The 21210-nt window shown below is 40.1% G+C and overlaps 2 protein-coding genes across 6 annotated transcripts in view; both read left to right on the top strand.

Annotated features, from left to right (window-relative positions):
- LOC117977530 (lanC-like protein 3) overlaps positions 1 to 21210 on the top strand; it is a 291833-nt gene that overhangs the window by 19266 nt on the left and 251357 nt on the right. For 2 of the 5 annotated variants that reach the window (XR_010111308.1, XR_010111307.1), the window contains exon 1: positions 7888 to 9144. Coding sequence is in view for 3 of the 5 variants with exons in the window: in XM_063601933.1 (XP_063458003.1) it covers positions 8044 to 8680 (637 nt within the window). In the remaining 2 variants the exon portion in view is untranslated. Of the gene's footprint in view, positions 1 to 2183; positions 2304 to 7887; positions 9145 to 21210 lie in introns of those variants that run through there. The other 3 variants (XM_063601935.1, XM_063601933.1, XM_063601934.1) reach the window with 3 other exon arrangements.
- Positions 2879 to 5512, top strand: LOC100982458 (transcription factor Dp-1-like). The gene has a single exon (XM_055106226.2). It carries the CDS (start codon positions 3124 to 3126, stop codon positions 4351 to 4353), a length of 1230 nt encoding a protein of 409 aa, XP_054962201.1. The 5' UTR covers positions 2879 to 3123; the 3' UTR covers positions 4354 to 5512.

Here is a 21210-nt window from a genome sequence, read left to right as displayed (position 1 = left end):
TGATCTTCCTCAATTGTTTGCCACTAAAACAGTTATTGTTTTCAACAACACCCCTCAGCATAGATTTTTCTGCACTTTAAAATCAGCCCTCTCCATCATCTAGTCTCATAGCCTGCTGCTATACCACAGTAGAAGTGCTACACCACAGAGCTAGGGGTAGGGAGACAGGATGGCAGGAGCTCAGGCTAATAATGCCACAAATTCACTGTATTTCTTGAATAAACACTTTCAATTTGTTGTATGCCTTTTGTCATTTTCCAGAGTACTGAATTTTTTTTGACAATTTTATCCAGTTTATCATTGTTTTTTGCAAAGATAATTCACTGACCTCTTCACTCAGCCATGCTTGAAGTTTGTTTTTAGATGGCTATGCTTATGAAGTGTGGAAGGATGGAAACATTCATTGTGGGCCTACTATTGTTGTTATTGTGTGTCATCTAGCTGATTCCAATTTGGATACTTAAAAAAATACTAGGTTAAAAATCTGTTTTCTATTATATGAAATATACATAATTAAGTAAAGTTTAAAATCATTGATTAGACATTTATTCTTAAAAAAGCACTTCTACTTTTCATTTATTTCAAGATGTTCTCTGGAAAATGAATACTTTAAAAACTCCTTTGGAAAATACAAATTTAAAAAAATCTTGCACTAATGTGACTTTTCATATGTTAGAAATTTATAAGATTAAGAAATGTTATAGGCCTTTTATATTAACGGGGATTTAATTCCGGTGGCATTTTATTTATGTATACAAACAAAGAAGATTTCTTTTTAGATATATGTAATTGAAGTACATTTTATATTTACTTGTATAGAAAAGTAAAAATAATTCTCCATGAGCACATATATAGCTATTGCCTTATTTACTGCACAGAGTATCATGGGTATAAATTTTGATTATCTATGTGGCAATATCTCCATACATCACAGAGAAGAATTTTCTTTTTCTGAGGGGCAGTGGAATAGGGTTGTATGTGTTAAAATGTCACTATACATAATTAAAGTTTATTTAAAACAAAATTATTATTTCTTTTTTGGAATGGGTTTGGCCAAATGTATCTTAACTCCTCAATGTTGTTTTGTCACCTATCTTTTCATACAAGTAATGGTTCTCTGGGTTTATATTATACAGTTCAATAGAAGTTTTATTTATTTTCAGGAAGCAGGACAAAGACATTGTCTAGAGGCTGGGTTTTGATTTGGTTGCTTCTGTCCAACAGCAGAATGCCTTGGGGTATCTACTTATACTAATGAGCATAAATAGTGCTATCATAAACACCCTTGGTTTGCAGGAATGTGCTAATGTCTGAATATAACACAGTTAATTACGTCACTGTCCCTGCCCAGGGGAACCGCTACTGAAAGGAGGTACTCACATGATGAGGAAGATAGCAGATGCAGTGGTTTGGAATTAAGTGTTACTCCATTGCTGTCTCCAAGAAAGAGGTGTAGGATGCTGGCTGTTTTCTAGAGAGCACCTAGCAGTTTTCATCTGGTATATTAAGTTACCATGTGGGTTTAAAAAAAAAAAGTTACTCTCGGCCGGGCGTGGTGGCTCACACCTGTAATACCAGCACTTCGGGAGGCCAAGGCGGATGGATCACTTGAGGTCAGGAGTTTGAGACCAGCCTGGCCAACATGGTGAAACCCCCTCTCTACTAAAAATACAAAAAATTAGCTGGGCATGGTGGCACACACCTGTAATTCCAGCTGCTCGGGAGGCCGAGGCAGGAGAATCGTGTGAACCCAGGAAGCGGAGGTTGCAGTGAGCCGAGATCATGCCACTGCATTCCAACCTGGGTGACAGAGTGAGACTCTATCTCAAAAAAAAAAAAAAATTACTCTGTTGGACAGGTGCAGTGGCTCACACCTATTATAATCTCAGCACTTTGGGAGGCTGAGATGGGCAGATCGCTTGAGCCCAGGAGTTCAAAACCATCCTGAGCAACATGGCAAAACCCAGTCTCTACAAAAAAATATAAAAATTAGTCAGGTGTGGTGGTGGTGCACAACTGTGGTCCCAGCTACTCGGGAGGCTGAGATGGGAGGCTTACCTGAACCCGGGAGGTCAAGGGTGCAGTGAGACATAATCACCACTGCACTCCAGCCTGAGTGACTAAGTGAGATACTGTCTCAATAAAAAAATTATTTTTTTGCTTATAATTATATATCTTTTTAGTTTTCCTCACAGGAAAAAAGCCAATTCAGTATTAAAATGCTAGCCAAGATTGAGGGCGAGTACACAGAAGTCGTCTGCACATTCAAAGAAGCAAGACAAGCTTTTGAAAATAACAAAAAAGTAAGTATATTGGGAATTAAAAGAAAAATTCACACAGATTTGCCTACCTTTTTGGCGTATATTTGAAATCTGCATCCCTGAATTACGTACACAGCTAGCAATTAAAAATTACCCTGTGGTTCCCGGCGCTGCTCGGCCCAGGGCAGGGACCCCGCCACGGCCTGGACCGCCCGGCCCGGCCCCCGCACCGCGCCCTCTCCGCGCCCCCACCCACGCGGCCGGATCGGGTAGCCAGGTGCGGGCGGGCAGGGGATGCCGCGGGAGCCGCGGGCGGGGGCCTGGGGCGCGGGCGGGACCCCTGGCCACCCTATCCGGTGCCCCGGCCGCTTGTAGGCGCCGCGCGGCCCCGACCCGCGCTTTCCCGCGCCCAGCGCGCCCCTGTGCCTCGGGGACCCCGCGCGCTCGGCGCTGGTGGGGGCTCCCCAGGTAATCGTGGGGCGGGGGTCCCGGGCCCGGCCCTCCCGGTCGACAGCAGCGCCCGCGGCCCGCGGCGGAGGTGGGGCCGGGGCCAGGGTCGGCTGGAGCGCGCAGGGCGGGGGAGGGGAGGCCGCCCCACGGCGGCCCGCGGGGACCCGGTTCCGGCGCGCGCGGGAGGCGCCTAGTGCGGAGGCGGCCCGAGGCCTAGTGACAGGCGCGCGGCGAGGACCCCGGAAGCCCACCTGTCAGAGTTACCGGTCTGCCGGGCGGGCGCCGCCAGTGTCCGGGGTGGACGCCGCGAGCCTGCACGTTGCGCCAGGACCCCGGGGCTGCGCCCAGAAAAATCATTTTTCTTCTCTGGGAAGGTGAACATTTGTAGCATTGATTTTCCGGATCTGGTAACATGGCAAAAGATGCCGGTCTAATTGAAGCCAACGGAGAACTCAAGGTCTTCATAGACCAGAACCTTAGTTCCGGAAAAGGCGTGGTGTCCCTCGTGGCCGTTCACCCCTCCACCGTCAACCCGCTCGGGAAACAGCTCTTGCCAAAAACCTTTGGACAGTCCAATGTCAGCATTGCCCAGCAAGTGGTGATTGGTATGCCTCAGAGACCTGCAGCGTCAAACACCCTGGTGGTAGGAAGCTCACACACCCCCAGCACTCACTTTGCCTCTCAGAACCAGCCTTCTGACTCCTCACCTCGGTCTGCAGGGAAGCGCAACAGGAAAGGAGAGAATTGCAAGGGCCTGCGGCATTTCTCCATGAAGGTCTGCGAGAAGGTGCAGAGGAAAGGGACCACTTCCTACAACGAAGTGGCGGACGAGCTGGTAGCAGAGTTCAGTGCTGCCGACAATCACATCTTACCAAACGAGTCAGCTTATGACCAGAAGAACATAAGACGGCGCGTCTATGATGCCTTAAACGTGCTGATGGCCATGAACATCATCTCCAAGGAGAAGAAGGAGATTAAGTGGATTGGTCTGCCCACCAACTCGGCTCAAGAATGTCAGAACTTAGAGGTGGAAAGACAGAGGAGACTTGAAAGAATAAAACAGAAACAGTCTCAACTTCGAGAACTTATTCTACAGCAAATTGCCTTCAAGAACCTGGTGCAGAGAAACCGGCACGCAGAGCAGCAGGCCAGCCGGCCGCCACCACCCAACTCGGTCATCCACCTGCCCTTCATCGTCGTCAACACCAGCAAGAAGACCGTCATCGACTGCAGCATCTCCAACGACAAACTCGAGTATCTGTTTAATTTTGACAACACATTTGAAATCCAAGGTGACATAGAAGTGCTGAAGCAGATGGGCATGGCTTGCTGGCTGGAGTCCGGGAGCTGCTCTGCTGAAGACCTTAAAATGGCCAGAAGTCTAGTCCCAAAGGCGCTGGAGCCGTATGTGACAGAAATGGCTCAGGGAACTGTTGGAGGCGTGTTCATCACGGCGGCAGTTTCCACGTCTAAAGGCACGAGGTTCTCTGCCAGTGACCTGACCAACGGTGCAGATGGGATGCTGGCCACAAGCTCCAAGAGGTCTCAGTACAGCGGCTCCAGGGTGGAGACCCCGGTGTCCTACGTCGGGGAGGACGACGAGGAGGATGATGACTTCAACGAGAATGACAAGGACGACTGACGTCCTCCCCACTTCAAATTCAGCTTCAGGAAAACATTTAGGGAAAAGAAACTTTTTTTTTTAATGTGGGTTTTCTGTTTCCTTTTGTCCTACTCCCAAGAAGATATTGGTAAGCTATTTAATTTAGATATGCACCTCTGATAAGCAAGGATTGTTTCCTGTAGGATTAGGACGTGCTGTGGATGTGTGTTTTGATACCAGTGTGCTGATGCAGAGCGTTTATTTACTTTTTAGTGTTTTGTGCTTTCATTTTTTATTTTTCTTTTAAGTGCAGAGTTCATTTTTGCCCCTGAACAGTTTTTGCTGAGTTTGCTGAAGAAATTGTATTTCATCCACATGCATGAAAATAAAACGCCCTCTTGTTGTGGATGGTGAGCACCTGATGCCGTTTATTTGCCGTGAGTTTGGACGGCGCCCCCACTGGCAGATAGCGAGACTCTGTGGAGTTTTCCATTTGTTCAGTGGTACGGTGTCCAGAGCCCCAAGCAAACAGCAGAATTCGACATTTTAAACAATAAACACCATCAACCTTATTAACTTTATTTTCTCTTAAATTATATTGACTGTCGTGATTCCATCAAGTTTATACACTCTTTTCTCTCCCTATTTTACAGCAACAAATTGCAAAGTGCTTTTGTTTGTTTGTTTTTGTTTGGTTAAAGCTTACTGCCACGCTGGTGTGGCTATGGAGACTGTTTGGAAGGCTTGGAATGGTTTATTGCTTATGGTAAAATTTGCCTGATTTCTTACAGGCAGCGTTTGGAAACCTTTTATTATATAGTTGTTTACATACTTATCAGTCTATCATTTAAAGACATATACTGAAACAAATGTATTTGTTTCATAAGCATCTTCCTGTAATCTATTATAAAATTGAAATTAAATATAAAGAATGTTTTAACAATTTTTTAACTCAATATTTGTCAATCATTTTTAATAGTTCTTTTTTTTTTAATAAAAAGAACAAGGAATTTAAGGACAGGCAGTAGTCTCTTTTAAAATTTATTCACAAAACCCATTAACTGCACAGTTGCTATTAGCTGCGTGTTCTAAAGCGAAAGTCTTTTTATTGAAACATAAATAAACTTTTCTGTAATATTTTATGGAATATAAAGAGACTTTAATTGTTTGACTTGTTTAACTTGGCACTGTTAGTTTTTATTAATAAAATACGCATGGGCATTTTAAACAAAAACAAACAAACAAAAATTACCCTGTTAGGAACTCTGAAATATGCTTTTAACTAATAATATTATGTTGGTTGGAGAGCTAGGTTCACTTTCCTGTGTGCTGGACTGTCTTTGAGAGCCCCATTTCCATAGGACGCTGCTGAGCTAGGATTTATCTCCTTGGCCAGGGGGAAGGATTTGATTCACACAGTTTTGTTCTAGAAGGTTATAGATAACATCATTGCTTTGCCTAATGAGAGACAAAGTATGGAGGAAGTTAATAGATGCTGATAGTATTTTAAAAGGTTTTACTTCTCATACAAAAGAAAAGACATATCTGGACTTCCCTTCCCACTCTGAGAGAATACTCTTCTTCACCATTTTTTTTTTTTTTTTGAGACAAAGTCTCGCTCTTGTCCTGCAGGCTGGAGTGCGATGGCATGATCTTGGCTCACTGCAACCTCCGCCTCCGGGGTTCAAGTGATTCTCCTGCCTCAGCCTCCCGAGTAGCTGGGATTACAGGCACCTGCCACCACGCCTGGCTAATTTTTGTATTTTTAGTAGAGACAGGGTTTCACCATGTTGGCCAGGCTGGTCCCGAACTCCTGTCCTCAGGTGATCCACATGCCTTGGCCTCCCAAAGTGTTGGGATTACAGGCATGAGCCACTGCACCCGGCTCACCATTCTTTACTCTAGACTACATGCTATTCAAAGAGAGCATGGATAGGAAAGCACAAGGTGGGGGTGAAAATTCCATAGAACTGCTCCACAGCTGGAAATTGCATTACCAGAGGTAGCCATTATATAAAGATCCAGTCCTGGGCAGCACAAAAATAACACTAGATGCTACACAAGTGATGTCACATATGCTAGAAGACAAATACATCTTGTGTCTCACTCTAATAGGGAGGGCTTCACACAATTTTCTGTGAGTGTGTGGTTGAACATGCATATATGTGTGTGTTTTAACATAACTGGCTTTGTCTTAAAGTATTCATCTTCCTAGACCAATCATGAGCTATTATATACTCTAAATAGAATAAAGTATTATTTGCAAATGTCATCTAAATGTTATTGAAAGCGTTCACTATGTATATCAAATATCATGGAATGTTTACAGTCCAATATGGCTCATATGTTTAAAACATAAAATCTGTTTTTTCACACTGTATGTTTTCAAAAAATATAAATTTTAGATAATCTAACGGTTTTCACACACTTAATAACTTTTCATCCTACTTTATCATTCTCCTTTACAGAAAAGGCAAGCACTTGTTTGAATTCATTGTGCTAAAAGTACTTTATACCAGGGAAAAATATTTTTAATTAAAAATTTAAATGCTTTAAAACTTATAGAAAATTTGCAAGAATAGTACAAAAATAGTACAAGAAAAGTCCTTTACCCATATTCATCAATTTGTAACATTGTCTCATTTATCATTTTTTCTCTCTACCATATATACATATTTTCTACCATTTGAGAGTAAGCTGCATATGTTGTGACCCTGTACCCCTAAATATTTCAGTGTGTATTGACTAAAAAAAGGAATATATATATATATATATATATTTTTTTTTTTGAGACAGAGTCTGGCTCTGTTGCCCAGGCTGGAGTGCAATGGTGATCTCAGCTCACTGCAAACTCCGCCTCCCGGGTTCAAGGGATTCTCCCAGCCTCAGCCTCCTGAGTAGCTGGGATTACAGGCGCCCAACACCACACCCGGCTATTTTTTGTATTTTTAGTAGAGACAGGGTTTCGCCATGTTGGCCAGGCTGGCCTCGATCTCCTGACCTCAGGTGATCTGCCTGCCTCGGCCTCCCAAAGTGCTGGGATTACAGGCGTGAGCCACCGCGCCTGGCCAGAAAACACATTATTTTATTTAACCACTGTCAATGAGCAAATCAGGAAATTTAACATTAATACAATATTATCTAATTATACAATAACTATCCCTATTTAAACTGAACAATCATTCCAATAATGTCTTTATACCATTTTGTTTCCACTCCAAACTCCAATGTCAGACAACTCTGTCCTGGGATCTCCCACAGTGGGGATCCATTGGCAGCTTTTAGTACTGGCCGAATAAGCAATAAAGTCCTAGGCCATCTGTGAGCAGCTCTTGCAAAGGAGAAATAAATAAAGGTCTGGCTGGAGAGGAGAGGTACTTTGGACTGGGGAGATGGGAGGGCAACTCACAACCAAAGACCACAAAGGAAAGTAAGCCCCTCCCTCTCCCAACTCTTCCTATCTCCCAAAAGTTTAAGGAAATAAAATCCCAATCTGAGTTAATTGGTGAAAATCCAGATAAGATGGAGTGGAGCAGGCAGAAATGTGAACACTGAGAGGTAAACCTAGGCAAATTCGTCCTCGAGAGAGGAGGGAAAAAAGAGTGGGGAAGACCAACAGAGAACCCCCGCAGCATCTCGGTGGAGTTGGGGCGTTTTTGCCTGCTTCTTTTTTAACTGGGGTGTGGAAGGCGTCGCATTTTTTACACAGCCACATGGCTCTCGCCTCAAATGATAACAAATACCCAAAATAGCGTTACGTGTTACTGCAGAATAGGAGGAATGGCCACGGGGGAGGGAGAGGACGTGGGCTGTCGCTTTAGGTTTGGCGGCCAGGGATGGGGAGGGAAGAGGGGTGGACGCCAGGGAGGTGGTTGGAGCCTCAGGATCCGAGAAGGGCCTGGACGCGGTGGGACGGGCCAGGGCAGGGGACGCGGAGAGGTGGGGACAGGTGGTGGCTCTCCTGGCAGTAGGGCGCAAGGCAGTCCGGGGCGGGAGGCAGGGGACGCGGTGCGCCGGGCCCTCACCGCTGCTGAGCGTGGACTCGCAGTGCCAGATGTCCAAGCTGGCGGGTTTCCGGCAGGACTCCCACAACGACAGGTAGTACTGGTGGTCAGCTGTGACCCAGGCCGGGCTCAGCACCGCCCCCAGATCCAGATACAGCGTCAGGAAGATGCACAACAGCCCGACCAGCTTCAAGGGGAGTCAACACCGACACGCGCACCTCCTCCATGCCGCTGCCCGCCGAGGACGCCAGGCGGGTCCGGGGAGCCAGGAGCCCGACCTCCCGAGGGGAGAAGCCACCGAGCCCCCACGCACTGGGATTCGCTCCCTCGGGGCTCTGCGCGCCCCCTGCCGCGCGACCAAGGTGGGTCTGCGGAGGCCGCCGGCCGGGTGGGGGTCGTCGGCAGCCGCAGCGACGTCGATTCCACCCCTGACCTTCGCCGCCGGCCCCGCGCCCGCTCCGCCCCGCTCGACCGGGCTCGCTCCGTCCCGGCCCCTCCCCAGGCTGCGGGAGGTGGTGCCGAACAGAGAGGGGCGGAGGGCCAGCACCCGGTGACTTCGGCTCCTGCTCCCAGCGCCCGAGGCGCGCGCGGATCCCGCCCCTACCGCGGCCCTGGCCCGCGGAGGGAGCCCGGTGCCAGCCCGCGCCCCCGACTGGCGGCGCGCGGCAGTTCCTTGAAGACGCTAGGTACCCAGCCGCGCTGGCTCCAAGTCACCTAGCTTTCTCCTCCTTGCCCCGTCAGGAGCATTTCCGTTTTCATTGTATTAATTTTAGGTGAGCAGCAAGATGTTTTGATGTACATATCCATAGTGAAATAATTACCACAGGTAAGCAATTTTACGTATCCATCACCATCCATCCATATTTACCTTTGTTTGTGATAAGAGCATCTAAAATAAACTCTTAGTAAAATTTCAGTATACAATATTGCTAAGTATAGTCCTCCTGCTGTGCATTAGATCTCAGACTTATTTATTTAACCCAAGTAACTGTAAGTTGTACCTTTGACCTACATATCCCCATTTCCTCCTTGCGCTAAGTATTTGACTCTTTTTTTTTTTTTTTTTTTTTAAAGATTCCACATACAAGATCAGGCAGTATTTTTCTTCTTGTGTCTGTCTTATTTCACTTGGCAAAATGTCTTCCATCTTTATCCATGTTGTTACAAATGGCAGTATCTTTTATTTTAAGGTTAATATTCCATTATATATCTACCACAATTTATCCATTCAACTGCCCACTCACACTACACTCAGGTTGTTCCCATATCTTGGCTACTGTGAATAATGCTCATCATGGGAGCACAGACACCTTTTGAGTATACACACAGAAGAGGGATTTCTGGATCTTAAGGTAGTTATATTTTTAAGTTTTTGAGGAACCTCCATACTGTTTTCCATAATAGCGATACCAATTTAGATTCTCATCAAGAGTGTACAACAGTTCCCTCTTCTCCACACCCTTGAAAACCCTTGTTATCTCTTGACTTTTTGATAATATCCATCCTAACAGGTATGAGATGATATTTAATTGTGCTTTTGATTCACATTTATCTGATGATTAATAAAGTTGAGCATCTTTTCATACAGTTATTGGCCATTTTTATGCCTTCTTTGGAAAAAGTCTATTCAGGTCCTTTGCCCATTCTTTAATTATATTATGATTTTGCTATATAATTTTGTGAGTTCTGAAGGGGCTAAAAGGAAAAATGTCTCCTTTGACCTCTGAAGGTTCACTGAAAATTAACTGACAAAAAGCAGATTAATAGGAGAAAAGACATAGAAAATTTATTAATATGCACATGTGTGCATGGGACTCATACAAAATATGAAAATCTCAAAGACAGGGCCAGATAGTTGACATTTTTATACCATCTTGAGGTAACAGAAGAATAGGGGCTTAAAGCATGGCAAGACCATGCTTCAAGATTATGGGAGGGAGAGAGAAATAAAGGCAAGGGGTAAAGGCAATCTTGTCATGTAGATGAAATCTCAAAGGCAACAGCTCTCAGAAAGAATAGGTAGCAGCTTGTGGTTGAGTTAATTATTTCCAGATCTGGATAAGGGGTAGGGCCTCAAAGAAAGCCTGGCTATTTATTTTGCTAATGTAGCAATGCATATATACTCCACAAATGACAGCTTTTCAGAGCTATTCCTGTCTGCAGGTCCTCTGAATAGCCAAATTTGCCTGAATTTCAAAATATGCCAAAAAAGTATATTTTGAGGAAAATAGTTTTAGTTTCCTTTTAGTTGCTTATATATTTTGGATATTAACCCCTTATTAGATATATGGTTCACAAATAATTTCTCTCAATCTATTAGCTGCCTTTTCAATTTGTTAATGGTTTTATTTGCTGTGGAGAAGCTTTTTAGTTTGATATAGTCCTAGTTATTTATTTTTGCTTTTGCCTGTGCTTTTGGTGTGATATCCAAAAAGTCACTGCCAAGGCCAATATCAAATAGCTTCCCCATCCCCTTTGTTTTAAAGAGTTTTACATTTCAGGTCTTATATTTAGGTATTTAATCCATTTTGAGTTGATTTTTGAGTATGGTGTAGGATAAGAGACCAGTTTCATTGTTGTTTGTGTGGATATCCAGTTTTCCCAGCACCATTTATTGGAGAGACTACTCTTTCCACCTTGTGTCTTCTTAGTGGCCTTGTAGAAAATTACTTGACCATATGTACTGTTAAAAGAAAAACTGTAGCTGAATTAAATTTAAGAGTTTAATTGAGCAAAGAATGATTTACAAATCAGGCAGCCTCCTGAGTCAGAGAAGACTCAGAGACTCCAGTGCAGCCACATGGTAGAAGAAGATTTATGGACAGAAAAAGGAAAAGACATACAGAAAATGGAAGTGAGGTACAGAAACAGCGGGGTTGGTTACAGTTTGGCATTTGCCTTATTTGAACATGGTTTGAACAGTTGGCCATCGTTGATTGGCCAAAACTCAGTGATTGGCACAAGAGTAGGCTACAGTCTATATATAACTCCATTTAGGTTATAGTTCATGATGTACAGAGAAACCTTTAGGCTGAACTTAGAATATATAAGGAGGTAGCTTTAGGCACTTGATTTAACAATTCCCCCCATTTTTTCATCCTCTCAATTGTGAGAGATTTACCAAAACTTTAGTCATTGATGTCACTATCACCATAGTAAATGTACTTACTTGGTTTTGAAACCCACTGGGAAATAGCAGAACTGCGGGTTTTGTAAGGTGGAAACAAGGTCTTAACGTTATTACTATTATTATTTTTGTAAGGTTTGGAGTAGAGAATACCTTCTTATGCTGCAGGAGAGAAACAAAACATGGTCTGTTCTAAAAATCTTCTGTGTTTCCTTAAAGTCTTAGTTTGATTATGTCACATTTAGCATAAATGACTCCATTTTGGTTTGGTCTGGTCTGTTGGGGCAAACAATGGGCTCCCATAATTTGTTTTAAAATTCCCCCCTTTTGGTCAGATTCTCATGGTGAGAGTGTGACCAAAACTTAGGGCCTTAGTGCCACTCTCAGTTACCATCATTTTGGATTTCTGGTCTCAGCATGTCATTCGGGGGTTACAGTGCCTTTTTGGTCACATATTTCTTTCAGCTCTTGTCGCTCCAGTTAAAGAGAGACCATCTGACATTTTAGAGATGGCTGCATGGAAGTATTTAAAACTTTTGAGAGAATACAGTGTACCAGGGAGACTACTATTAAGACTATCAGGAGAATAACACCAAGAGTTTGGAGTCTGCTCCTTAGCCAGGTTCCCCATAAACCAAACCAACTAAAATCAAATAGACCAAAGAATGAGCTAGATGAAGAGTCTGCCCACTTTAAGCAGTCTCTTCATTAATACCATATAACTGAATCTCTGTAATACTGGATGTGATGTATTTCTTCATGGGCAACAAGAATTGCCAGCATTGCATAGATACATCTGTTTAGCCAGTTACTAATCCAGAGCAATTCTGTTATTCAGCATAACTTTCACAGGAGACTTTACAGTCTGTTATGTAACCATAGCCTCTACAGTAGAATCTGCTATAAAGCATATCATGAGGAATAAATTTCTAATCATTACCTCATTTACTCTAAACCATGGGAAAAAGGACTTAACAAACAATGCCCTTCAGAAGAGTGAAGACCTCCTGGCAGTGTTCTTTTTAGCCTATGATATTGGCTAAGAGGAGTGGACCAGTTTTCTGTTTCTGACTGACTGTGAGGCAAGGTATGTACCATTAACATTTCTCAAGTACATTAGGCCTTCATCTTCCATCTATCAAGGCATAAGGTTATCCATATATAAGGCTGGCTGCAAAATTTTTCACAAATAAACTATACCCCATGAGTGCACACAATAGACCCCCCCTTTCACTTCTATCATTCATAGAGGCATAAGCAAGGGAAAAATATTCAAAGATAAGAGTCTCATGATAGTAGAGAAGTCTTTATCTGTGATGTTGGGATAAAGCTGTCTACATCAAGGATGCCACCTTCTTCTGAGGAGAAGCTTCCCTGGTTAGCTTTACCTTAATGTTTCCAATGTGTTCCAAGAGTAAGGAGGGACCCCTCTAAGTCGTGAGATTATGAACCCAAGGTTCAAGGTCCAGAAGTTTTGCTGCAGTGTGGATGGCAAGGGTAGTCTTTCAATGATATTCTTAGAAGGTCTAATCTTCATGTTCTATATTGTGAAGAGGTTAATTGCTCTCAGTCAGTGAACCATTAAAATCTTTCTTTACCTGGTGAAGAGACACTTTGGTATAATGAGCTACTGTTATAACATTAGCCTTCTTGCATGGGAACGTTTTGTACAACCAGAAAACATGCACTGAAAATGACAATTGAATGAAATCCCTTTAGAAGTGTTTAAATAGCCCATCAGATAGTAGAATGTACCTGAAATTTTTATTTGTCTTCCCAAGAATATGGGTTTGACAAACCAAACATTGGTCATAAACTATTTTAGCAACTTAGAAGTCACCATACCAATATATATATTTAATTTGGATTTAGAACTTTTAATAACCATAGCTTTAAGGACTTAAGAAGGACAAGATAGCCATCCTGGTTTTCCATGAGTCTATGCTTAACAATAGACTTGTGTCTTCTTGAATACCAGTTGTTTCTCCAATTTAGGTGCATAGCACTGATAACTGATGGGTTATCATAGGTAATTTTACTTAGACTATGGAGTTCATTCAAATTGTATATCTAAACATTTTCAATACTGGCAGATTTAGCATGGAAACCTGCAAAATATTTTCTTGATATTAATTTTTGTTCTGCTTGGGTGAGCAGTTTTATATACTAGTCAGTCTCTTCATTAAAGTTCTGGGAATTCTTACCCAGTCCAAATGATATGATTCTAAAGTGATTAGAAACCTGTACTAAGGAGTGCTTCTCAGGGTCCTTTCCATCCTTTCCTGAACCTCCTTAAAGACATCGTATTCTTGGATGTTGCATGCTTGTGAAGTTTTCAGAAACTGCATCAGAATCAAGCAGTTAACTATGGAAATGGCTTTAAATAGTCACAGTTAAAGACACAATTGACAAGGAAATGTGGTTATTTCTGTGGTCTACAGTAACTTACCCATAATTATGATTGATAGCATATACTCAGACATATTAGAATTTTAGGAATTCCATACAATTTTTGAACATATATTAATAACATTCATTAAAATATAGGCTGAAGAAAGTTAAACATTATTTCTTATTTGGCAATGCTTTGCATGTAACTTAACATGTCAAATAATCCTGTTTACCTCTCTTTTGGATGCTTCAGGGGCCCTCTGTAGCATCCCAAAGTTAGAGGTCAAAAAAGACTTATTTTTGAAGTAGAAATTTGATTTTGGTATTGGTTACAGCTCAGGGTTTGCCTTATTTGAATATGATTTGAACAGTTGGCCACGGTTGATTGGCCAAAACTCAGTGATTGGCACAAGAGTAGGCTACAGTCTATGTACAACCCATTTAAGTTATACTTCATGATGTACAGAGAAACTTTTAGGCTGACCTTAAAATATGTAAGGAGGCTGCTTTAGGCTAAATTTGATTTAATAATACTTGGTTTTATAGAAAGAAACTTCTAAAATTTGTACATGTAAAAGAAAATAAAATTTCAGGACTCCCTAAATTAATTATGCCAAGAGGGAATGCTTTTCATTCACCCGACCTTGTTACAGCTGATGGGGGTCTCTGTCAAAGCTCCTCTCAGGTTTTCAGTTGCCCTGATTTCAGTTTGAGATTGAAACCTTATTCAAGCAACCCAATTCCATGCTCAATGGAGCTGGAATTGATGCTCTGATTTTAAGGTAGGAGTTTCCTCAAGAGGAGTCCTTTGAGAAAACTCCTACTTTAAAGCAGAGCTTTAATTCTACGGATTCTGTGGACTGCATATTTGTCGTTTTCATTTTTCTCTGCAGTAAAGGTTTTGTTTGTCTTATTTCTTAGGGTTTGAAACCTTTTCACTCACTTGAAATTTGGTCAAGGAGAAAACAGGTTTTCTTTGAAGAGAGAAAATGAAATTTTTGTGGCTTAAATGAAAAATTTGTAATCTTTAAAACTGGCCAGATTCTGAAGCTTGGCTCAGTGGTCAAATCTGCACTTTCATCTGGAGTAACCAAAATTCCTCCCACTAGATCTTTTTGGTCATTCAAAGGGAAAATCTAATTTGCATTTGTACTTCTAAAGGAGACATCCAGCTTTAGAAACTTCAGGTGAATTCATGTACAATACTTATGGTGCCACCTCCTGTCAATATCTAGAAAAATGGTTTTAAAGCACAAAGACCCCTAACTACAACAGCCTAAATAGGATATCTTTGAAACATTTAAAATAGTTTATCTGCATGCTCTAATAATAAAAATAAAGCTGGCTTTAAAATAAAACCAAAATAACTGGGAGAGCAATTTTTCAATGTTACTTAGAAGCTTCTAAAAGAGTTTTTGATAAAGAAATTTCTTTGCAAGAGGAAATCAAGATTGTCTAAAGTTATTTCAAATGAAAAAAGACTTCGGAGACTTTCTCCATTTTGCCTCCAACTGCTCCTCCTCCTTGTACCCCTGTCATTTGAATTCATCCCTTTCTGCTTGTTCCCTCAGCTCCCATAAGCTCTTCGGCAGAGATTTTTGAAATTCCACAATGCAAACTTTTTTTTTCTCTCAAAAGAGGGTAAACGTCTTTAAATTTGGAGGAGAGAAAACAAATGGAACAACTACAGAATGAGAAGAAAACTACTGAGATTATAAAATACAGATCCAACAAAGTTTTTCTTCTAAACCATAACTAATAAATGACATGGATGATTTATTGACCCAATATCAGAGAATACCCTTTAAATGTCCTGCTGGACTTCACAGTCCTTTGGAGATGTAAATCTGATCCTGTCTTTGAAATGGTAACATCTAGGTAATTAGCTAAACAACCTTCCAATTGAGCTCACATCTGAAACAAGTTAAAATCCTTTAAAATGCTTAAACTGCCTGCTTCTATTCCCTGCAGCATTGACAAAAGCGCACCTCGCCCTGTGGCCTAGTGGCTAAGATTCTGTGCTTTCTGGACTGGGGCCCAGGTTCCATTCTCTTTCAGATTAAACCAAACCCAGAACAATGACAACAACAAATACTGGCAAGGATGTGCAGCAACAAGAGCTCTTGTTTTTTTGCTGATGGTAATGCAAAGTAGTACATCCAATTTTGAAGACACTTTGGCAGTTCCTTACAAAACTAAACATACTCCTACCATATGATCCAGCAATGACTCTCCTTGGTGTTTACACAAATAAGTTGAAAACTTATGTCCACACAAAAACTGGCAGTTGAATGTTTATAGCTTTATTCATAATTGGCAAAACTTGGAAGCAACCAAGATATCCTTCAGAAGGTAGATGGTTAAATGAATTGGTACATCTAGACAATGGACTATTTATTATCCAGTGCTATCAAAAAATGAGCTATCAAGCCATGAAAATACACAGAGGAAACTTAAATGCATATTACTAAGTGAAAGCCAGTTCTGAGAAGCTACATACTGAATGATTCCAACTTTATGACATTCTGGAAAAGGCAAAACTATGGAGATTGTAAAAGTTTCATTGGCTGCCAGGGGTTGGGATTGGGGAGGGATGAATAGGTGGAACACAGAGGAGTTTTTTTAGGGCAGTGCAACTACTTCGTATGGTACTATAATGATGGATACATGTCATTCATTAAACATTTTCCCAAACCCATAAAATGTACAACACTGTATTAGTCTGTTTTTGTTGCTATAATGGATACCTGAGACTGAGTAATTTATAAAGAAAAGAGGTTTATTTGGCCTATGGTTTTTATGCTCTACCCAAAACATAGTATGGGCATCTGCTTCTGGTGAGGGATTCAGAAAGCTTACAGTCATGGTGGAAGGTGAAAGGGAGCCAGCGCATCATATGGTGAGAGAGGGAGTGAGAGAAGTGCAGAGGTGCTAAAGCTGTTTTAAACAACCAGATCTCATGCAAATTCATTACTGTGGCGGGGGGGGGGGGGGCGGGGGCGGATACCAAGCCATTCATGAGAGACCCGCTCTCATGACTCAAACACCTCCCACCAGACCCCACCTACAACTTTGGAGATTACATTTCAATATGAGATTTGGAGGGAACAAACATCCAAAGTATATCAAACACCAAGAGTGAACTCTCATGTAAACTATGGACTTTAGGTGATAATAATGTGTCAGTGTGGGTTTATCAGTTATAGTAAATGTACCTCTCTGGTGGGGGATGTTGAAAATGGAGTAGGCTATGCAAATGTAGGGGCAGGGAGTATATGGAACTCTATTTTTTTCTGCTCAATTTTGCTGAAACCTAAAGCTGTTCTAAAATTTTAAAAAGTAGATTGTCATTTATTCATGAAAGCTATTATGGCACTTTCATCAGTGGACTCTTGTTCAAAGGAAATATCATTGGCATATGTCACAAAGTTTTTGGAAATATGCCCGTACTCCCAGGAGGTCTCATTTCACTTGGAAGAACAAGGGCTGATAGTTTGAGTGGGAAGTTAAACACACAGACACATAAATACACAATGGTAAAGTTGAAGCCCTAGACCAGGGTATCCTTGTGTCTCATAAAGTATCCAAACCACCAAAGAACTCACCTCAGTTTGGAACAAGTAACATTAGATCTCACAGAACCAGAGAGTTCAACTATGACTCCATGTGGCAACAACACAATGGTGTTAGAACTGGACTTTCTAGCTCTTTGTGTGGCTAGGTTTTGGGGGAAGAAGTGATTTTTTTGTGTCGAGTAAACTCTCCTTTTCTTGGTTAATGAAAGCTAAAAGGCCTTAAAAAGGGGAAAGTGGAGATACTGCTAATCAGGATGCATGAAGTTCTAAGCAATCAAATTTGAAGAGATGAAAAAGAAGTGACCTCGTTTACATACCAAGCTATTGAAAAAGATTACAGACATTAAACCAGATTTTATAAAATATTGTTAGATGGGATATAAAGTGACCTAGTTATCTTTCCAAGGAAAGAAATAAATGCAGTTAGTATTGCTTTGTTATATACTAAGGAGTGAAGTTGTGAGTCATAAAGTATGATCTTATTTACTTTTATTGGACAATACTAACTTAGTTTGGGCCACTCTATCAAAAATACCATAAATTGCATAGCTTAAACGACAGAAATTTATTTTTCACAGTTCTGGAGGCTGGAAGCCTGAGATCAGGTTGTCGGCATGGTTGGGTTCTGGTGAGGGCCCTCTTCCTGGTTTACAGACTGAAACAGTAGCTTCTATACATCTTTACATTGTATCTTCTTATGTCCTTACATGGCAGAGAACAGAGAGAGAGAGAGAGAGAGGAAGCAGGTTAACTCATGTTTTAAAAATAAATATGCTAATCTCTAGCTAGGACTTCCACTACTATGTTGAATAACAGTGATGACATGGACATCCTTGTAGTGTTCCAGATCTTATAGGAAAGGCTGTTTTTTCCACATTCATGTTCAGGCATAAAAAAATGAGATCTAGTCGTTTGCAACAACATGGATGGAACTGGAGATCACTATGTTAAGTGAAAAAAGCCAGGCACAGAAAGACAAATATTACATGTCCTCTCTTATTTGTGGGATCTAAAAATCAAAACAGTTGATCTCATGGACATGGAGAGTAGAAGGTTGGTTACCAGAGGCTGGGAAGGGTGGTGGGGAACTGGGTGGGGAGGTGGGGATGGTTAATGGGTACAAAAAAAAAAAAAATAGAAAGAATAAATAAGATCTGCTATTTGATAGCACAATAGGGTGACTATAGTCAATAATAACTTAATTATACTTTTAAAAATAACTAAAAGAGTGTAATTGGATTGTTTGTAACTCAAAGGATAAATGCATGAGGGGATAGATAACCCATTCTCAATGGTGTGATTATCATGCCTTGCATACCTGCATCAAAATATCCCATGTACTCCATAAATGTATACATCTATTATGTACCCACAAAAATTAGAAAGAAAAAAAGGAAAAAAAATACTTATCTCATTACCACCCAAAGGAACCATCTCTAAATGCCATAATATTGGGGATTAGGGTTTTAACGTACGAATTTTTGGAGAGGCACATTCAGTTTTCCAAGTTATATTTCTATCAGCACTGTGTGAAATAGAGCTGTCATTGCTCCATCTCTTCATGAACACTTGGTGTTTTCCAAATGTTTAACTTTTACAGGTTTTGTGAATGTTTAGCGTCTGTTCTGATATATTGGGACTAGCCAACTAACATAACAGTGATTTTGTAATATCACCTTTTCTCTGTTTACTAAAGATAGCCACTATTGTGGCCTTGTTCCAATTTTACAGGACTTCATACTATTTAAGGAATGTCAGCTAGTGACTCTGTAAGGAAATATTAAGTTATTTTGATGCGTGTTAATTTGAATATTCCCAGCTTGAGGAACCGTTGCCAGAAGATGGCATAAATGTACTACATTGGAAAGTGAATAAATATTTAGATGCTTTCCTGGTTAAGTAGTACAGAAAGTGCTTTATAATATACAATCTAGTTTTAATTTTTCTACCCCACTTACGTTCTCAAAAGCTTTTGCACTCTAGAAGCTAAATTTTTGTAAAACTCAAATACGTTATTTTCATCTACATTAAAGCCAATAAATACAAGAATTTTTAAGAGGTAAAAGATTTAACTATTTAAGTCTAGAGTTGAGAATCTGGAATCTGGAAATAATAAAATCCTTATTTCAGTTGATCATTTTTCAAAATGAAATACCTATTTTTAAATTTCCATTTGTTGTAAATTTATACTTGTAAACAATATTGAATAACATGCTAAACATGAAAAAGTACCTATAGGAACTTTCTTTTTTTTTAAATGTGATTATTACTTTACTTGGCAGCAAAACAATGTTTAAAAGTACAATTAAACAATAAATATCAATATAACCAAAAGTTGTTATTAAATTATATTGAAAATGCAAAAAAGATAAATGCTCATGGTTTTATTAAAAATGTAAAAGGGAGTAACATCCAAATTGACTATTGAAGAGATTCAGTAGATAATGTCTAAAATAGAAGTAAAACTAAGAAGCAATTTTTTTTTTTTTGGAATACAGAGTTTTAATTTTTTTATTATTATTATACTTTAAGTTTTATAGTCAAATGTTAGTTGTCATAGCATTGATTTCCCACTGCTTTGTTATCTCAAATGAAAAACTCCAAATTTAGTATATGAAACGACTCATTCAGTGTTTCAAATGCTTTATTCAGTCTCAATAAAAATTATATTACAGAAAAAAAAGAAATACCTATTTTTTCTTGCTGCTTTAAAAGAAATAAATGTTGGTAAATGTTATTAACATTTAACAAGTGATTAATAGCACTGCCTTTTCCATAATAATTTATTATGATAAGTACTTTATCATGTTCAAGAGACATGTAAATAATTCTATGCAATGCCATTTATAAATGTCTTATAACAGGTTGACAGAATTATTTAGTGCCTGCTTGAAACATGAAAAAGGTAAAAACAAGCCTCCTAATAATTGAATCTAATAAATCTGTGTTGTCATTAATCACATTTCTTAAATCATTTCTAAATGTTACCTCAAATTAAAATGCAACTGCCATTTCTTATTCAGTTTTGAACTCAAATAGGAATATAGCAAATCTGTAGCACTCAATCTGGAGTAAGCATCATGACATCGAATTGTTAGGTGCTGTGGTGGCAGTTTCCTGAGAATAACCTGTCATCAAAGCCTAGAAAATTCTGTTATTAATTTAGGCAGATTCTGAGTAAGGGATGTAAAGAAGAAGTTTATGACATATGTTTTTATATAACCTTTCAAACTGATTTACTGGTACTAAAACTGACTTAAAAATGGATGTCATCTATCATTGGAAAACTGGAAATTTCTATCCATATGTGGCATTTTTGTCCTATCTGAACTTTTGATAAAAATTTGATCTAAATTCTGCCATTACATATCCATGGAATATAATAACCACTTCTAGAAACTGAGATGAGGAGAAATTTTTTACTGATCTCTCCTGAGGTAAAGTCTCAAATGACTTATAATAATTATAACAATCTCAGTGAGGTCTAATAGTGTTCTCTGAATCCTTACTACACCATTATATATGTATTATCATTTGTTTATCACCATAGATTCTGTCTCCCAGACTGGACCATGAACTCCTTACAGTATTACAGTAATATGTCTTCGATTTCATTTTAGCAGTAATAAATATTACTGCCTATTTGTGTAAACCCCTATGTAAACGTTGTAGAGATACTAATCACACAATGACTCAACGTATTCCTTTCCTGAAAATCATTTTCAGATTAATTTATTATTATATTAATATATATTATATATTATATTATATTGAAAGATATTTTAAAGATCCTTTATAT

The sequence above is a fragment of the Pan paniscus genome, chromosome X (assembly GCF_029289425.2).
Source record: "Pan paniscus chromosome X, NHGRI_mPanPan1-v2.0_pri, whole genome shotgun sequence".
Classification (NCBI taxonomy): domain Eukaryota; kingdom Metazoa; phylum Chordata; class Mammalia; order Primates; family Hominidae; genus Pan; species Pan paniscus.
Note: the sequence above shows the minus strand (reverse complement) of the source record. Positions and strands in the feature narration are given on the sequence as shown.

What these genes read in the sequence shown, in the direction of transcription:
- LOC100982458 (XM_055106226.2), top strand. Translation starts at nt 3,124, where the DNA reads ATGGCAAAAGATGCCGGTCTAATTGAAGCCAACGGAGAACTCAAGGTC.